Source organism: Canis lupus, chromosome 20 (assembly GCF_003254725.2).
Source record: "Canis lupus dingo isolate Sandy chromosome 20, ASM325472v2, whole genome shotgun sequence".
Taxonomy (NCBI): Eukaryota; Metazoa; Chordata; class Mammalia; order Carnivora; family Canidae; genus Canis; species Canis lupus.
The window spans coordinates 2,586,306-2,603,349 of record NC_064262.1 but is presented as its reverse complement, the minus strand read 5'-3'; the positions used below and the strand labels follow the sequence as shown (position 1 = coordinate 2,603,349).

Sequence of the window (17,044 nt, the reverse complement as noted above, 5' to 3'; positions counted from 1 at the left end):
AGTCTCGATTCCAGGGACATTTCCAGATAAGCCTTATCTCATTGCTGGTGCATTAGCCCCGCCGGCCCGGGGCCTGCCAACCACGGCTGCCCCTCCTGCCCGGCCGGTGGCAGGACGCCTGCCCACGGCTCCATTCCGGGTGGGCAGTGGGGGGAGTCGAGCGGGGCATGGCTGCCCCCTGCCCCCCGCCCCACCCAGGCCAGCGCCCCGGAGGCACTCTTTCCAAGGACACATCCAAGGGACGAGGCGGTCTCTGGAGCCCTCCGGAGCCTGGGTTCGGGTCCTGGCCCTGAGGTGACGGCTCGGGTCGGCTGTGCCCGTCGCTGCCCCTCCCACAGCTCCGAGGGAGGCGATGCTTCCCGGGCCACTCCCACACGTGGAGGCGGGGTGCGGTGGGCACGCGCTGCGGGGGTGCTCCGGCCTCCAGCCTGGCCGCCTCTCCCTCACGGGCCGGGCCCAGGGCGGCTCACGGGCACTCGGGCTTCCCCTGGTGCCAGCCTGACGAGGCCCGTCCCCACAGGCCGGGGCCCTGAGGCTTTGGGAGTCACACAGCAGGCGGCTCCCCTGCCCGGAGTCCCTTCCTCCCGGGGGCCCGAGGGGCGCTGTGCGCAGGCGGCTGGGAGGCAGGGAGGAAGGTGCGGGGCACACGGGGCGGTCACGGACGTTCCGGCAGAACGGCTGGCGTGGCGCAGGGCTGGGCCCTGGGGCCGAGACCGTGCCTGCCGCTCCCACCTCGGGGCGTGGGCAGGGTGATGGGCTGCAGTGTGCCCCGTGCCCATGGAGCGGCTGCTGCGTTCTCGTATCACACACGGGGACACTGAGGCAGAGGTTGGGGGGCTTGTCCAAGCTCACACATCAGAGGGGCGGGCTGAACCCAGGCAGTGGCTGGAGTCCACCCTGTCTCCCCCTCCCCCATGATGTGGCCCCGGGGCTAGCTCCTGCTGAGTGAGCCCCCTCTATGCCTGCTGGGGGGTGCAGGGGCTCTGCTGGGGCACATGGCCCTTCATTTGGCGAGAGGAACAGTGATGTGCCCAAAGGCTCTCTCCATCTCAACTTGCTGGAACCTCCAGAGGAGGGGGTCAGCCTCACACCTCTCGGTCAGGGAGGACCCGGCCTGGCTGGGGGGTACCCAGCAGCTCTGGCCTCAATTCTCTACACACTGAGGAGGGAGGTTCCTCATCTAAGATGCAAGACCTGAGGCGATCCCAGCTCCTCCCAGCTGTGTCCACTCCAAAGGGCTGCGTAGCCATGGGAAGTGGCCAGCCTGGGACCACTGCCCTGAAGCCCTCGCTGGGAGACCTAGCTCTCTGCCTCCCTGGTGTGATGGTCTGTAGGACAGCAGTGGGGGTGTGTCAGAGGGGCCCTGGAGCCTGGTCTGCAGACACATGGGGGCCAGGCAAGAAGTGCCCCTGCTGATACTGGAGGTGTCCCCTCGGGCGGTGGCAGTGAGGCTCCAAGAGGTGAAGGGACAGTTTGCTGGAAGCACCTAGCTTTCCCTGTACCCATCCCCTTCCAGTTCATTCCCACCCCAGGGGGAAGAGGGGACTGGGCCTGGACTCTTTCTGCCTACCCAGCCCTCGGCTGTCACTCTGGACCGCAAGCCCCGGCCCAGCCTCACGTCTGGGTCCCTGTGAGGGCCAGCCGCTCTCACACCCCCTTGAAGCACGAGGGGCTGTGTCCAGGCCTGGCACCTAGGACAGCACGTTCTGCATGCCACCTCCTTCCTCTCTGCCCTCAGCTCCAGGACTTAACCACTCCAAGTCCTTGGATGGCCACTGCCCCGTTAATATTTTTGATCCCACTTTTGCAAAGGCAGCCTCTGCATCTGTCTGGAGGTCAAATAAAGGAGTGTTTGGACATCTGTAGGATGTACAGATTCTCCATCATTCAGCTGGTTTTGCCACCTCACCCTTTTCTGAGTATACACAGCTCCGGCTGAGGGGTACAGCTGCCTGTGTGGCAGGGGTGAGAGGCGAGGGTAGGGCTTCTTGGGCTTTAGAGGGGGCGTGCTCCTGGTCCCTGCCCTCACCTCCACAGCTTGGGGAGGGTAGGCCCGACACCCAAGGCCGGACGCCTCCACCCCAGACGTAGGACCTACCTCCCACTTGCCTCTGCCCTGATGCCCTGGCTGGGCACTCGCGGCTCCCCAGCACTCCAGGGGTGCCCTTCCTGGCAGAGCTCTCGCTGGCCATGGCTGTCTAGAGAACCCCCTGGACTCAGGCCCCTGGGCTCTGGTCCCTCCCCTGAACCCTGCCGATTCCAGATACGCCCCTTGGGCACAGGCTGGCCTGCTCCCCGGTGAAGTCATAGAGTCCAGCAGACCAGGCCGGCACCATGGGACATTTATTTACAGCTGGGAAGTGCCAGGCCACCTGGGGCACGGTGTGGATGGGCCCTCATAGGGCTGCCAGCTCAGTGGCTGGAAACATTGGCCACCAGCCCGTGGGAGGGTGCCGGCACTGGTGCCGCTCCCACTGTAGCCCCGGGCTCCTTGCCAGGCCTGGGAGCCTGCGTCTGCAGGGTCATGGGGAGGGACATACTGCAAGAGGTCGAGGCACATCTGGGGCCTGGGCAAGGGGTCCTGGGGGAGGTCACTGGGACACTCAGGGAGACTGGACCATGCGCTTGTGGGTGTCAAAGACATAACGCTTGAAAGACAGGCTGAGGGCCACGTGTTGTGCAGGCTCGGGCCGCTCGGCCACCTCCTCCTGCTTGGCTGCTTCCCCTCGGCCAGCTCGGCCCCGCTTCTTGAGGGTGGGCGTCAGGATCCTCTTGGACTCGGGGCCGAGGCCACCTGCAAGGCACAGGAGAGCCTGTTACTCCGTCCACTCACTGCCCTGCACGGGCACTCACTCCCATTGACTCATCTCCGAATCTCCTCACCGCAGCTCAGCAACACCCTCACACCCTCCTAGGCTGAGCCAGGACCCAGGTGCCACCCTGGGCTCACCCGCTTCTCCCCCCTCACCCGCTTCTCTTCCCCTCACCCGAGGCCTATGGTCCACTTTTACATCCCGGCCCCTACTCCACCGTGCTAGATTGTGTCAAAGGCCTGTCCAGCTTGGAGCTCAGCTCCCCATCTCTGTCTCCTGGGCCCCCGCCCACCATTCACTCTGCACTAGGGCTCCTATGGAGATCAGCCCCACACTTGGTGGCCCTGTCCCTCTCCTGCTGTTTCCCAGAACACTCATGTTAAAACATACACAGTGAAGCTTGACTTGGGGACTCCCTGGGGCTGGTGCTTCCCAATTGCCCCTGGAGACCCACTCTCTACTCCTCTGTATGCCGGGGAGGCTGACCTCTGCAGAGGGCATGTGGGCTCCTGTGCCCTCTGGCTTCTGGTTGGGTTCAGCCAATGAGAGCCCCAGTGGACAGATGGTGGGCAGAGAGAGCAGCTGGGATGTTGAGTCCTGCTCCCTAAGGCTGTCACTCCTGTTGGGGATCCTTCTCCCTGGGCTTTCATACATGCTGTCCCTCCAGCCCCAAGCAGGGTGGGAACAGCCCCCACTGCTTTCCACCATGTCTCACTGGCACCTTTATTTTTATTTTTTTTTATTATTTATTATTTTTTCTTAACTGGCACCTTTAAATGACAGCCTTCTGTCACTCCCTCCACCATGCACTGTATGCAGACTTCATATTCACCCTCTCCAGCCAAATGATTGAGTGGAAACCAGTTTCCTGTTGACACCCTAAGGCCAACCCCAACTCTTCCATTACGTTTGTGCTGTCCCTGCAGCCTGGAGGAGCACGTGACCATTCCTGGCTTCCCTGTTGTCACACATATCAGCCTCTGCATATGCTGTTCTCTCTGCCTGAACACCCTTCCCCACCTTGCCAGTGGAAGAAGTTCCACTCATCCTGGAGGACCAGGCTGCAATCCTTGAATATCAGGCTTTCTCTGGGGCTTGTCTTTATGAGGAAACTGCTTGGTAGCAGCATGGTGCAGCCTCTTTGTAGGCTGCTGGCCAGGGTGAGTGCTTGGCTGCTTCAAACATAGTGGTGGAGGCTCTGCCTCCCTCAAGGCTGTGACCAGGCCTCAGACTAGCTCTGCACCCTGAAAGGCTGCTCACAACCCTGCTGGGGGAACCTGGTGGGAGCAAGCTGGCAGGGCTGTGGCGCGGGTGAGCTGAGGGGGCAGTGAGACTTGCATGGGGCAAGGAGGCCCAGTGGGCAGCAATAACTACTGGGAGAGCTGGGAACACGGCATTCATTCCCTGACGAGGGGCAAGTAAGTGTGGAGATCCAATGATCTTGCCAAAAGAGGGACCTGGCAGGTCTGCATCCACCTACTTACTTCTATAATGCACAGAAGGACTGCACTGGACAGTGGACCTAGAAGCTGGGTGTCCAAAGTTGGTGGGAAGTTGGGGGGCAGGCACCAGGCAGGGGGCTTCCCTCCCAGCATGCCCTGCTACACCCCGGTCTACCAGCACCTCAGGGGCCTCCTCCTTTGCCCCACCCAGCTGGGTGCTAGCAGCTGTCTCCTTGAGAAGAGAAGCCAGACATGACACTCTGGTGTCAAGCTTTGCTTGACATGCCTCAACCAGGTGGGGAGCTCTGGGTGGCAGGGGCATGTGGATTATTCTTCTCAGACCAAGCACTTTTGCGTGTTTGCTGAAGCAGCCCCTTCATCTTACAGTTGAGGAAATGGAGCCCCAAAGAGGGCACGGACTCACTCCAGGCCCCACAGTGAGTCAGGAAGCGCGAGGTTTTGAACTCTGGACTTGCACCTGATGGCAAATGCAGGTTACTGCCCCCCAGCCCATCACCTGGCGGGGGCCCACCTTTGGCTGGCTCTGGAAAACGGTTCTGCGGGGGAACACAGGCTGTGAGAGCGTCCCGGGTGTTTAGAAGCGTGACCAGCTGGCTGCTTTAAGGGACACTGTAGAGTCTGCCAGGGATAGCTCTGCTTCCTGTTAAGAGAGACTCAGTCTCCCTGTCCACAGGTAGGGGTGAGACTGCTGGCCTCTCAAAAACCCAGGAAGGTTGGGACCAGCAGCTGATGCGACAGGGCTCTGGGATACCAGGGGCCTGCAGGACCTTTACCGAGGGGAATCGTCCTCTGCCTGGGCAGCACGGTGTCTGGTGGCAAGCTCCACACCCAGCTGGTCTGTGCACCTCCTGGGAGGGGGCGTGGGAATGGCCCTGGGCCAGGGCCCCAAGCTAGCTCGAGGCCTGCAGGTATATGCCTCCCTCAATCGGCACCCCGGCCTTCCTTCTGCAAACAGAGAAGGTGGCTGGCACCAGACCCTGACAAATGGCATGGGCAGCCTGTCTCCCTCTGGTGCCAGGAGGTCTGATGGCTGCAGAGGTGCAGGGCTCCCCGGCGTCTGTGCTGGGCTGGGGAGACAGGCGTGGCCCAATCGGCGGTCCATCTCGCCCAGGCTGGCTCTCGTTACACACAGTGCATACCTCACAGGGCCCAAAGCAGGCAGAGCCAGAAAAATCTCTCTGGCACTGGTGAAGATGCGGCCATTTAATTGGTCTTCTGAGATGGTCAGTCTCATTTCCCTCTGCTCCATTTGGGGGTGGCCTGGACACAATGCCCAGAAAGCCTCCCCAATAGGTGAAGCTGTGGATTTGTGGCAAATGTCATTGGGAGCTGCTTTGTTAACAGTGGCCTTTCTCTCTTAGCCAGACAGCAGTTGGAGGGAAAGGAAGGGCAGTTCAGGATGCCGGTGGTCGGAGCTGTTGCCCACCCCAAGCTTCTCCCTACCTACCCCTGCATCGTTCCCTGGAAAACATTCACACAACACTCCTGGACTGTAGACAATGGAGGTGAATATGCAGATCACGGACTTTACGAGTCTGAGAAGGGGCAGGGAGGAAACAAGCCAGCAAGATAATTCAGATAGCCACCAAGACGATCAAGGAAACAAAACTGCCGTGTCACCAGGAGGGGAGGGCAGCCAGGTCGCATGTGCCCAGGGCAGGCTTTTCTGATGAAGAGCTCCAAACGGGAGCCAGATGACAGGGAGATCCTGGGCAAGGGTCTGCAAGCAAAGGGAGTCTGAGTGCCAAGTCTTGGAATGAGCATCACGATGCTTGAGTGCCGATGAGGACATGTGGCCACATGCTAGTAGGGCTGCAGGGTGACTGCAGCTTACCATGTCCATATAATGCATTCTGCGTACCATGCTCTTTGAGTACCCAAACCAGGGAGGGTCCCAGAGACCTCTGGGGACTCAGAGTGGTGAGGGAGGCCGCCAAATGCCAACTATCCATCTGCCTGGGACCCACCAGGACTCCTGACACTTCCTGTAGGCCTCAGGGACATCATCCTGTGCTTGTGGAGCTACCACCCTCTCTTCGGGGCCTGTCTCTGAAGCACCCCTTGGTAGGCCACATGGGTCAGGTACCCATGTGTGGCCCCATCTGGGATGGCCCCCGACGTGGGGAGTGTGTTTGGAGCCCCTGGACTCTGACTCCTGCATCGCTCTCCTCCTACCCGACCTGGCCTGTATTGCGTCTCTGAACCGTTCCCCTCACCCCAACACATCAGGTGCATTCCCACCTCGGCGCCTTGGCATTCACTGGTTCCTCTGCTGGAAGATCTGCCCCAGAAGTTCCAATGGCCCCCAGGTCCACCTCCTTCTAATCACTGTGCAAATGTCACCTCTTGGTGAGGCCTTCCTGATTACCTTCTCCCCTTCTGCCCTGACCCCTCCTACCCAGCTCTGTTTTTTTCCAATAGCTATGATTACCTCCCAACATAACGCTGTAATTTCCTCTTTCTTCTGTCCTCTGCCCCTGCTAAAATACAGGTTCTACCACAGCAGGGATTTTGTCTCTCCGTGCACTGCTGGAAGCCCAGTACCTAGAGCGATCCCTGGCTCAGAGAGGGCCTCAAAGAATACCACCGAACGAATCAGCACTGGATAGGACCCTGCTGGACAAGCATTGGCTACTAAGCTCCCTCAATGGCACCGTGTGGACCCAGCCCCTTCCAGGGGTTCAGTCCTAACCAGGCACCTGAAGTTTGTCCACACAGATGTTGCCATGTACGCAGGCACTTAACCTTCACAGCACAGTGTGGAAGACACTGAGGCCTAGGCCAGTAACTGGCCCCAGGTCACATAGGTCTGGAGAGACAGAGCAGGACTTGTTGAGGCTACCCGGTTCCAAGGTCTGCGTGCATCATGGAGAAGGTACGTGGCCTATGAAGTTACAGGGGCACTGAGACCCCCAGGAGAGCAGTCAGGATAGGACTAGCGTGCATTTGCTGTGGCAAAATATTCTGGGAGATGAAATGACACCTGATAAGTGTTTATATAAAGACAAACTTACGAGTTAATTGAAAAAAACACCCCACAGGAATACAAATTGTTGGAAGAGTCCTGCTCTAACTCTGGGATGCATAAAGAAAAGACTTTCAGAAGACTATCTGCTAGGCTGTCAGGGATCAGGAATAAGTCACACGCAATGCTTTCTTCCACCTACTTCTTTCTGTTTCCCAAGATTTCTACTGTGAACCTGGGCACTCACAGGCCGCGTACCAGGGGCCACTGGCATGACCTCCTGCACCCAGGCCCGAGCCCAGAGGAAGCGCAGTGCCACCCAGTGCACTCTGGCTGCTGAATGCATGGGCACACGGGGAAGCAGGGGGAGGGTAAGAGGACTGCAGAGGGCTGGGCAGGGGAGGAAGAGGCAGGTGGGGAGGAGCTGTCCCCCTGGGCCACGTCTGTCCCCACGTCCTGGTTAGGGCTCTCAGAGTTGCTGTGGGCCAGGAAGCTCACTGGCTCTCTAGGCCAGCGGTGTCATCTCTGCAGTGATCTGGCTCTGCCCGGTGAAGGGCAGGCAGAGCACAACCTCAGGCCATGCTTATGGCTCCCTGGCCACTGGAAGTCCTGGATTTCTGAGGCCATTGCTCTGTGAGGTGCAGTCACTGGGAGGCACAGGCTGAGGGCACTGCTCTCCACAACCTCCAGAGGGTCCCCCCTGCTCCCTGCCCTTGCTGCCCTGTCCTGGCATGGAAGGCCTCCGGGGCACTGCCGGGGGACCTCCTCCCTGGTCCTGCCCCCAGCTGTGGGGGAGATGCTCGGAGGCACATGTGGAACTCTGGACTGGGTGCCACCAACAGGATGAAGTCTGTCCTCTTACTTGGCATCTGAGACCTGGGTTATCCGTCGTGTACCTCCCTCTGCCCCTCAGCCTCTGTTTGCTTCCACTCCAAGCCAGGAGTCTGGAACGCTCTTCCGTGCCTTTCCTGTCTGGCCAGGCCTGCTCTGCCACAGTCTCCGTGGGAAGGCTTCCCTCATCTGCTTAGGCCAAGCAGGATTCCTCCTTGAACCCCACTTGGCATGATGTTTGCTTTCTGCACTCGTCTCCCTCATGGCCTGTAAGGGAGAGAGGGGTGTGCCCCTGCAGTGTTGGGCACGGGGCGTGGCAGGCAGGCCCAGGGAGGGTTCACGGGATGAAGGCAAAGGGAAGGAGCAGTCTCGCCCAGGTGCACAGGGCAGCAGGAGTAAGAGAAGAGCTCCTGCAGAGCCCATGCCTCCAGGACTAGGAAATACCTGTCTGTGAGCTGGTGGCCCATGGGGAAGCTCAGGCTCAGATGGCAGGCCCTGGGCCCCCATGACCTGGAGCCTGGCTCCCTACCTTGTACGGTGGGCACAGAGTTAAATGTGCTCCATGTGTGAGGTTCACATGGTGGCCATGATTCCACTGGGCCTCAGCAGATATCTCTGCTCCTTCCCAAATCTCAGGATTCTTGTGGCTCGGCTGCCCTGCTCCATTCCCCAACACGCCAGGCCCAGGACATGGTGGGGGTGGGCCGATGTGACCCCAGGGTGACGCTGCTCGCCGTGGCTTTCCTTGGGGACACTCTCCCAGGGCCGGGCTGGCCTTTCTCACCGAGTGCCAGCTCCACACAAAGGCACAGTGGGCTGGAGGCTGCTGGGTCTTGGCTTGGGCCAGGGGTAATCAGGGAAGAATGCGAGAAGCACAACTGTTTCCCAAGCCCTGGCCGCGGGTGCCGCCCTGACATAGCCATCAAAGGCCGGCAAATTGCCTCCAATTGCTGGCGTCGCTTTCATGTTGGGGGCCAGACTGAAGAGGGGCCTCCACGCTGGTGGGCGGCTTGCACCCCCCAGTGGGAACTGAGCCCATGCGAGCAGCTTGGGGTCACTGGCCCCCTTGGTTGGCCCCATGGGGCTGTAGCCAAATCCAGTCACTCCAGCTTCCCCTCCTGGAACAAGCAGCTTTGGAAGGAGCCGAAATGACAGGGCAGAAAGAGAGCTGGGGCAGGGGGCAGGGGACCTTTTTGGGGTCAGTATCCTGGTGATGACGGATGGGCTGGGGAGCCCCGAGGGACATGCCTGGTGGCTGAGCTGGGCTGACATATGGGGTAGCCGGGATGGATGGCCATGGAGGGCCTCAAATCCAGCCGGTCCCTGAGTCTAGACTGGATGCTTGGCCTGTGAGCAGCTTGAGGGGCTGCCCACAGGAGGGACCTCTGTCGGCGAGGCCGAGGTCCCTCAACTGCCATGCTGGGTGGGCTGCAGTGTCAAACTTCACCCAAAGAAAGTGGCCTCTGCCTGCCCGCCCTGTTCAAGAAGCTGCCTTGTGTATGTAGGTCATGGGAGGTATCGGTGGCACAGCGCCTGGCAAGGCCTCTGTAGTGGCTAATGTGGCGGCCTGTGTAGGACATGCCGCTGAGGGGAAGGCTGGAAGTCAGTCTGGCCAGGAGGGGTTGGGGGGGCAGAAATGGGAGGCAGACTCATCTGCGGCAGAGGTGGCCCTGACACAAGGCAGTAGGGCCCCATCTGGGCTGTTTGCACAGGGCTGTTGTTGGCACCCCGTCCTGCAGGTATATTGAGGTGCGAGGACTTGCCCACAGACCCACAGTAGTTGGTGGTACAGCTGAGATTTGAACCCAGATCCCTCTGCAGGCCAGTGGCCCAGGGCTGTGTGGGCCCTGTACAAGCTTTGCTCTGACAGCGCCAGGGGAGAGGAGAGGCCCAAATAGGGCAGGCAATCTGGTATTAGCACAAGGCCCAGAGGCGAGCTGGCATTTGGAGGGAGTTGCATGTTAGGGAGAGCCCGGCTGGCAATAGGAGCCAGTGGGAGCACTGTGGGTGGAGAGAGGCGAGAATGGCCTGGGGGGACAGCCCGTGGGGACACCAGTCAGCTGGCTCCCTTTGTCGAGGCCCCTGACCTCATCCGTGAGAGGTGCCGGTGACCATGCTTGCTACCATGCTACCTTGCTACCATGTCTTTGTCAGCCTTGGTTCTCTGCATTTATCCTTGGGAGTGCACGTCTTTAACGTGTTGACTAAGGCTGGGAAAGCTGCCTGGTTTTCTCTCCTTTCTCGTCCTGCTATGGAGCCCGTATGTAAACAAAGATGCAATTTGCTTTAAAAAGATAAGGTGATTAAGTTTTTATCAGACATGTACTCTGCTGTCCCTGCAACAAAGGGAATTAGGGGAAGGCGGGCGACACAACAGGCCCTTTATTGGAATCGCGCTCTTTCTGAGGCTCTCGAGCGCACACTCGATGGGCTCCATGCGGCCCCTTTGATTGGGTGGAGGCGAGGCAACGGGCGCCCGCACCCCCATTTTGATGTCTTAATGTTGCCTAATTCCTCCTTTAATTTATATTAAGCTTCTTAGCAGCAATGATGAATTCTTCAAAAACAAAAAAGGACCCTTTGCACAAATCTTTCCCACACCGTGTAAATTGAAATTATAATGTAGTCAAGCCTTTGGAGATTGGGGGTGTGTGGGGAGGGAAAACTAGTGCATTCTGTGGAAGGAAGGATTTTGTTTTAAGGCAAAAACAAAACCATTCTGAAAAAGGAAATGACTTGGTTTCAAGAATTGGAGGCTCAATTATTAGAGGGGCAGGCAGCCCAGGTGGAGAAAAGTTTGCCATCACACAGGACATTGCGGGTGCAGCTGGTGTGGGGCTGGGGGCCCAATATTCTGAACTACCCAGCCCCATCCCATTGCTCACAGGGGCGGCCCACTGCTGCCATGATACCTGCCCACCAGGGGCGGGGCCTCATCTCTCTAAAGTGGCTGTGGGGTGGGGGCGGGGGCACTGAGGCTTGCAGTCCCAGCACCCAGGGGCTCTACATCCCACCCAGGTCATTCCTAGTGTGCAACCCAGAAGCTCAGGCAGGGCTCAAACCCTTGCTTGAGTATGCACAGCCCCCAGTGGGGAGCCCACCTGGCATCTCTGATGGCTGGCCCATTCGCTCAGTGCTCCCCTGGGCCCTGTGGGAGCAGGTTGCTGGCACTGGGGCCTCAGGTGCTGGCCTTCTGGCATGAGCCGCCAGGCTGCTCTCCTGCCAGCTCCTTCTTCTGATCTGTTCTTGGGTCTCTTGCCAAAGAGATTTTTTCCAGAACAAAAACCTCATCATCTCTCCCAGCTCAAAATCTTCAGCCATTCTTCAGGCAGGTGTCCAAATTCCTCTAGCCAGCTCCTCCCCAACTACCTCCTGCAGACCCTGTGTGTCCTCAACCTCCACCACTTACCCCTACACAGCCCCCCACCTATTCACAGGGCCTCACCACTCACCTCTGCACAGGGTCCCAACACTCACCCCTGTGAAGGGTCCCCCACTCACCCTGCCCTGGCTCTGTACTGGTGCTCCTTCATCTTGGGGTGACCCACAACACTTGTGTACCTGGCAAACCTCATTCCTTCGGTTTCTCAGCAGAAGGCTTAACATCTTGGCTTGGCCTTTTATGATGTCTTCCAGGCCTCCAGCCTCCAAGGAGACCATGGGGTTACACACTGCCTCATGTCCAGATCCCGAGTCCTCGGGGGACAAGGTGCAGTCTATAAACACTGGCCAGAAGCTCCAGGAAGAGGCACTACTGGTAACTGCCTCATCTACCGGTGGGCTGGACCCTGACAGCTGGCTCTCTCCCAAGGGTGACCTCCCAGGAGGTCAGAGCTTACCCACCTGTCCATCTGACTCCTAATCACCTTCCCACTGCTGGGCAGTCCAGTCAGGCCCTGTCAATCCACAGGAGGCTTGGGGAGCAGGAGGCTGGCCAACTGCTAGCTGGGCTGATGGAGGCAGGAATGCACTGGCCCTCTTCTCCCAATATGTCGTTGTCTGCCTAGCTCTAGAGGCCTGCTCCTCAGCACCCAGGGGACCTGGACCCCAGTCCCAGTACCTAGGCTCACGCTCCCCACCAGCACAGGCAGTACAACTACGTGGGAGGGGACCTGATGGTTCAGAGGGAATTGCCCAAGTGCTCCATGAGGGGTGTGCCAGACATGGGCAGGGGGTGGTGCTGGTGACTGCAACCTGGGGATGGAGCTGCCTCTGAATGGCAGTTTCCAGGATAGGAACCTGGACAGTAGTGTTCCCAGAGACTCCTTCTGGCTGTCCCTCTAGGCTGAGGTTTGATGAAGTGTCTAGGTGGGGAAGGCTGGCTGGACCTTAGGGCCTGGGTTGGCTGGATCCCTATTGTGCTCCAGGGGGAACAGGGCTGAGGCAGGCTACATAGGCAAGTAGCAAGCTGGGTAGGGGACTTGCTAGGTCACTCAGCCTCCACTTCTGCCACCACTGTCATAGGACACTGCTTAGCTAGTATTCTCAACACACACCCAGTCAGGTGGGTTCATATAGCATCCCATTCCAGCTTCCAGACATCCTCTAAGCTACTTTCCAGGCAGGGGAGGTGACCACCCAAGGTCACACAGCTGTTAAATGGGGAGTAGCACTTTGCATTCAAGCCTGTGGCTTTACAAAGCTGTCTGCCTTACTGCAGGCCTGAGAGTCTGGCACTTGGCCTGGCCACCCCAGGGTCCTGCTGCTCCTCACTGGGAACAAAGCAGCAGGATGGCAACACCATGGGCAGGGGGCACGTAAAGGGCTGAGGCTACTGTCTCTGAGGGTGGGGAGGAGATGGCAAAAGGCAAGGGCACTGGCATGACCGGGGACCACACTAACTTGGGCAGCAGCCACCTCTCACCTGGCACCTCCCAGGCTGGGGCAATGTGGACTGGGCTAGGTGAGGAACTTGTCTCCAGAGACTTCCAGGGATGAACACCTCACGTGTCTCTATGTTCTGGGTTCCATCGGGGGACTGCCGGAACTTGGCCATGCCTTGACAGATGCTGAGAGTGGCCACAATGGCAGAGAAGGGGTCTGAAGGAGAAAGACCATCTTGTGTGAGGCAGGCCTAGCCTGAATTGCCCCAAGGACAGGTACCAGCCAGTTCTCAATAATCACGAAAAGAACACCAATGGTAATCCTAGCTAGCATTCACTGTGCCTTCGTCACATGCCAGGCCCTATTCAGAGTGCTCTATACACACTGCCCCTCCATTCCTAAATTGCTCCCTGGGTGTTGATTCTATTTACACACAAGGAAACAGGCACAGAGAGAGCAGAGCCAGTACGTCTCCAACATCACACAGTGAAGATGTGGTAGGCTGAGCTCAAACCTGCCGTCTGGGTTCAGAGCTGGACTCCCCTCTGCTGCACCACATCCTGGTGCCCATGGGGCTACTCTCAGGCACTGGGCCTGCCCCCATGTGACCTCTGTCATGGATGTACATGAGCTCACTTCCCTGACTATGACTCTGAGGATAGAGATTAGATCCCAGAGCTTGGCACAGTGTCTGGTCAGGGAAGCATCAGAAAAGCACTTTTCCATGCCTTAACCTGTACAAAGAAGGCACCATATCCACTCCATCATTCAGGGAAACTGGGGCCCAGGGATCCAAAATAATTCACCCAAGGTCACACGGCTAGTGGCAAACAAGTGATCATACATCCTCATTACTACTTGGATCCCAAGTTCTTTTCCAGGTAGTTGGAGGAAGAGTCACCTTCCTTCTTTCAGACGGTACTGCAGAGTGCCACCTTTGTGCTGGTACCGACGGTAAGCCTGACTTTGCCAATGATGTGCACACGTATATGCATGCACACATGCGTGTACACACATGTCTCTGGACTGAGAGACCCCTGGAGGGCAGGATCCATTCCTTCTGTGGGTTCTGTATAGCTCCCAGAACACAATGGCTACTGAGACAGGTAATCATCAGAGGACAGTGACCAGGCCAAGGAGCTTTCCTGGAGACAGGCCTCAGTGAGGGCTGGGCAGGCAGGGGAGGGTGGGGGATGGTTGACAGAGCTCTGAGCCCTTGGTCCAGGTCTGGATACCAGGCCGTGTGACATGGTGGCCTTATTGCCCTGCTCTGAGTTTTGGCGTCTTCCTCAGTCAGGATGAGGGATGACGGGAGTAGGGCCTACAGCAGGAGCTGCCTCTAGGGCACCAACTTCTGCTACTGGACTTTCCCCAACCTGCCCCTCCGTGCAAAGGCCAGGATTTGCCCCTCCTGCAGGTGCCCGCCTCCATGGACAGCCCCTTGGCCAGCAGTGGGGGAGGAGCACGGTCCCTGGTGGCCCCCCGCAGAGACTGTCCCCACCACTGCCACCAAGGGAGCTGAATTTTAATACTCCAAACACTCACTCCCTAAATGTGTACACTCTTTAACAGCAGTTAATCTTCAATTAAAATACCTAGAGCAGAAACTAAGATAACTGGTTTAAAAGGTAGAGCTTATTGACAATAAAAGTCTTCTTCATATTGCTTTTCTTTAAAAAAAATTCCACATATTAAAAATGTCATTTTTATGACTTGGGAAAAAAAAAAAACCTCATCCAGAATAATGAAGGTGAACAAAGGCCTGGGGAGCAGTCATCTTCCAGGGGCCATATGTGGCGTCCTGATTACTGTATCAGCCCTGTTTCCAAAGTGGAAGGAGAGGCGGGTGGGCAGGCCCCGGGGCTGGCAGTCCTCTCCGGCTGACAAGGAAGCTGAGCTTCAGTGGTCCCTCTCTGATGGTTTACCCCCTCCCTGACCTGTGAAGACTACAGCTGGGATTAGCACAGGGGTCCCCACCACTTCACACAGACATGCCCTCACAGGCAGATCCCAGGCTTGGTTAGTGGCTCTCAGGCTCACAGGGGTTGGTATGTGCATGGGGTAACCCACCCACCTGGCATGCCAACACCCAGCATGCCCTCTGAGGCCCTCTGAGGCTGGCTGTACCATTACTGCATGCACACAATATCCATTTGACCTCTGTCTGCCGTGTGCACCAGGCACCAGAACCTAGGTTGGCTCCTACCACTTCCACCCCCGTGCCCACACAACATGGTGTTGCCCAGCACAATGCCTGGCACAGAAGAGGTGCCTGCAAGTGGCATCATACCTTCTCACCTCGTCCTGGTCCTTCTCCCACTGTATTTTACACTACAACTGCCTCTGGATCACTGGCCATCCCTACCAGCCCTGGGGTGCTCTTGTAGGCATGATAGGGATGTGGCTTCCTTCCTCTGGTTCCATGCTACCCCATATAGCTGCTGACAGGCTGGTGCAGACCCTTGTCCACTGGGTTGTTCTTCTTCTTCCAAAACACTGTCTGTGGCTCTGCTCTGGTTAGGATTTAATCACTTTGTGGCCACACGGCTCAGGTCCTTCATCATGGCCTCATGGGGTTACTGTACATAGGGGAGGCCACCCCTGAGTCTGGAGGAGTATACAGGCTTTGGCTTGGAGAATCTCCAACCAGGTGTTCCTCCACTCTCAGGAGTCTGGGTTGCATGGGGCCGGGGAAGACTGGCCCAGGGTTGGGCACAGTGCCGATGGATCTGAGCTGGTATCCATGGGTGTCTCTGTGCCAGCATGAACACGAGGGGTTCTTGTCTGGGAAGTGCAGCATGTGTATCAAAGAATAGCTGTCATCATGGCCCATTTTCCAGGCTTGGCCCTGGTACCACAGCCAGCCATAGGAAGGTCACTGGGTTGGGAGGTGTGGGCTCTGCAGGGTACTTGGGAGATGGCCCCATAAATCTCAGTTTCCATGTCTGTGAAGCGGGTCAAACAGCCCTCTATTCTAGCAGGGAGTGGGGAACAGCCCCTTAGAGAGGCAGTGAGAGAGAGCCGTGGAGAGAGCTGGGCATGGGAAAAGGCCCTGCAGATGCACTCTGCCTTCCCCAGCCCTGGAAATGATGCCTTCTTCCTCTTTGTTTTTTCAAATAAAGTTTGTGCAAGCCTTAAATGTCAGACACCTGTGCTACTGGTACTGAGGAGTGAGGTGCCGCACACTGCTCTGTGTATGTGGAATTCACGTCTGCCACATGCATGGTCCTATGTGGGTGTGATGGTAGGGGCTGAGGTGGCCTGAGCTTCGCTCAGAGGAAGCCCCTATCCTCTAAAGACCATGACAGGCCACGAGAAACCCAGGGGACAAGGTGACACGAGTGCTAGCAGAGCCCCAGGGGAGAGAGGATGGACTCACCACCCCCTTCTTGGATCATGGTGGTCCTACACCAGCCAGGGGCACTCAGAGCCCTGCAGAGAGTGAGCCTGGACCAGGTACCCACAGCATCCTGTGTCACCCTCCAACTAGTCAGGGGGTACAGGTGTGGTCACCAGTGTGGCTGGGGTGACAAAGGTCAAACGGAATGGTCCAGGAGCGGAGAGAGTTGAGGGGGCCTTGGTTACCTTGCCCGGCTCTGCACAAAGCCCACAGCCATACTGGCTGGGGCACAGAGCTGGGCAAGGTTGTAGGGCATCAGGCATAGAGCCTAGCATCTCAAAGTTGGAGGCACTTTTGGGGGTCACCTGGGGAGGCCATGCCAACCCAGGAGGGGTGGGGGCTCTTCTGCCTCTTGGGCAGATGGAGAAAGCTGGTGCCGAGAGATCACCACAGCTCGGGGCTGCAAACCTTCATTTCTGGCCTTTTGGAAGCAACGAGCACATCAGCAGCCACTGTCTTTGGAGATCAGAAGTTCAGGAGTTTGCCTCAGATGTGCAGCCTGTTCATTCATTTCTTCGATCATATCTACTGAGTGCCTACTCTGTGTCAGGCCCTGCCCTGGGTACTGGGCCTGACACAGCTTACACTGAAGTGAGGAGACAGGCCACTCAACCACAGGAAAATAGTGGGCATCAGTGGTGATGGTGCCTCCAGAAACGCAGGGAGCTCTGCTGCTTTATAGACGGGGCCAGCTATCTCTCTGGGGCCCAGCCACTGGAGCCAAATGAACAGACATGCTGGTCAGGTT

The 17,044-nt window shown here is 58.0% G+C and overlaps 1 protein-coding gene across 9 annotated transcripts in view; it reads right to left on the bottom strand.

Moving 5' to 3' along the window:
• Positions 1 to 2,325: 2,325 nt before the first annotated feature.
• Positions 2,326 to 17,044, bottom strand: part of EEFSEC (eukaryotic elongation factor, selenocysteine-tRNA specific) — a 266,239-nt gene continuing 251,520 nt past the window's right edge. For 7 of the 9 annotated variants that reach the window (XM_025448186.3, XM_025448145.3, XM_025448155.3 and 4 more), the window contains one exon: positions 2,326 to 2,794. In XM_025448186.3, coding sequence (XP_025303971.1) covers positions 2,635 to 2,794 — 160 coding nt within the window. In that variant the 3' untranslated portion in view covers positions 2,326 to 2,634. Of the gene's footprint in view, positions 2,795 to 12,936; positions 13,113 to 17,044 lie in introns of all 9 variants that reach the window. The other 2 variants (XM_025448151.3, XM_035702466.2) reach the window with 2 other exon arrangements.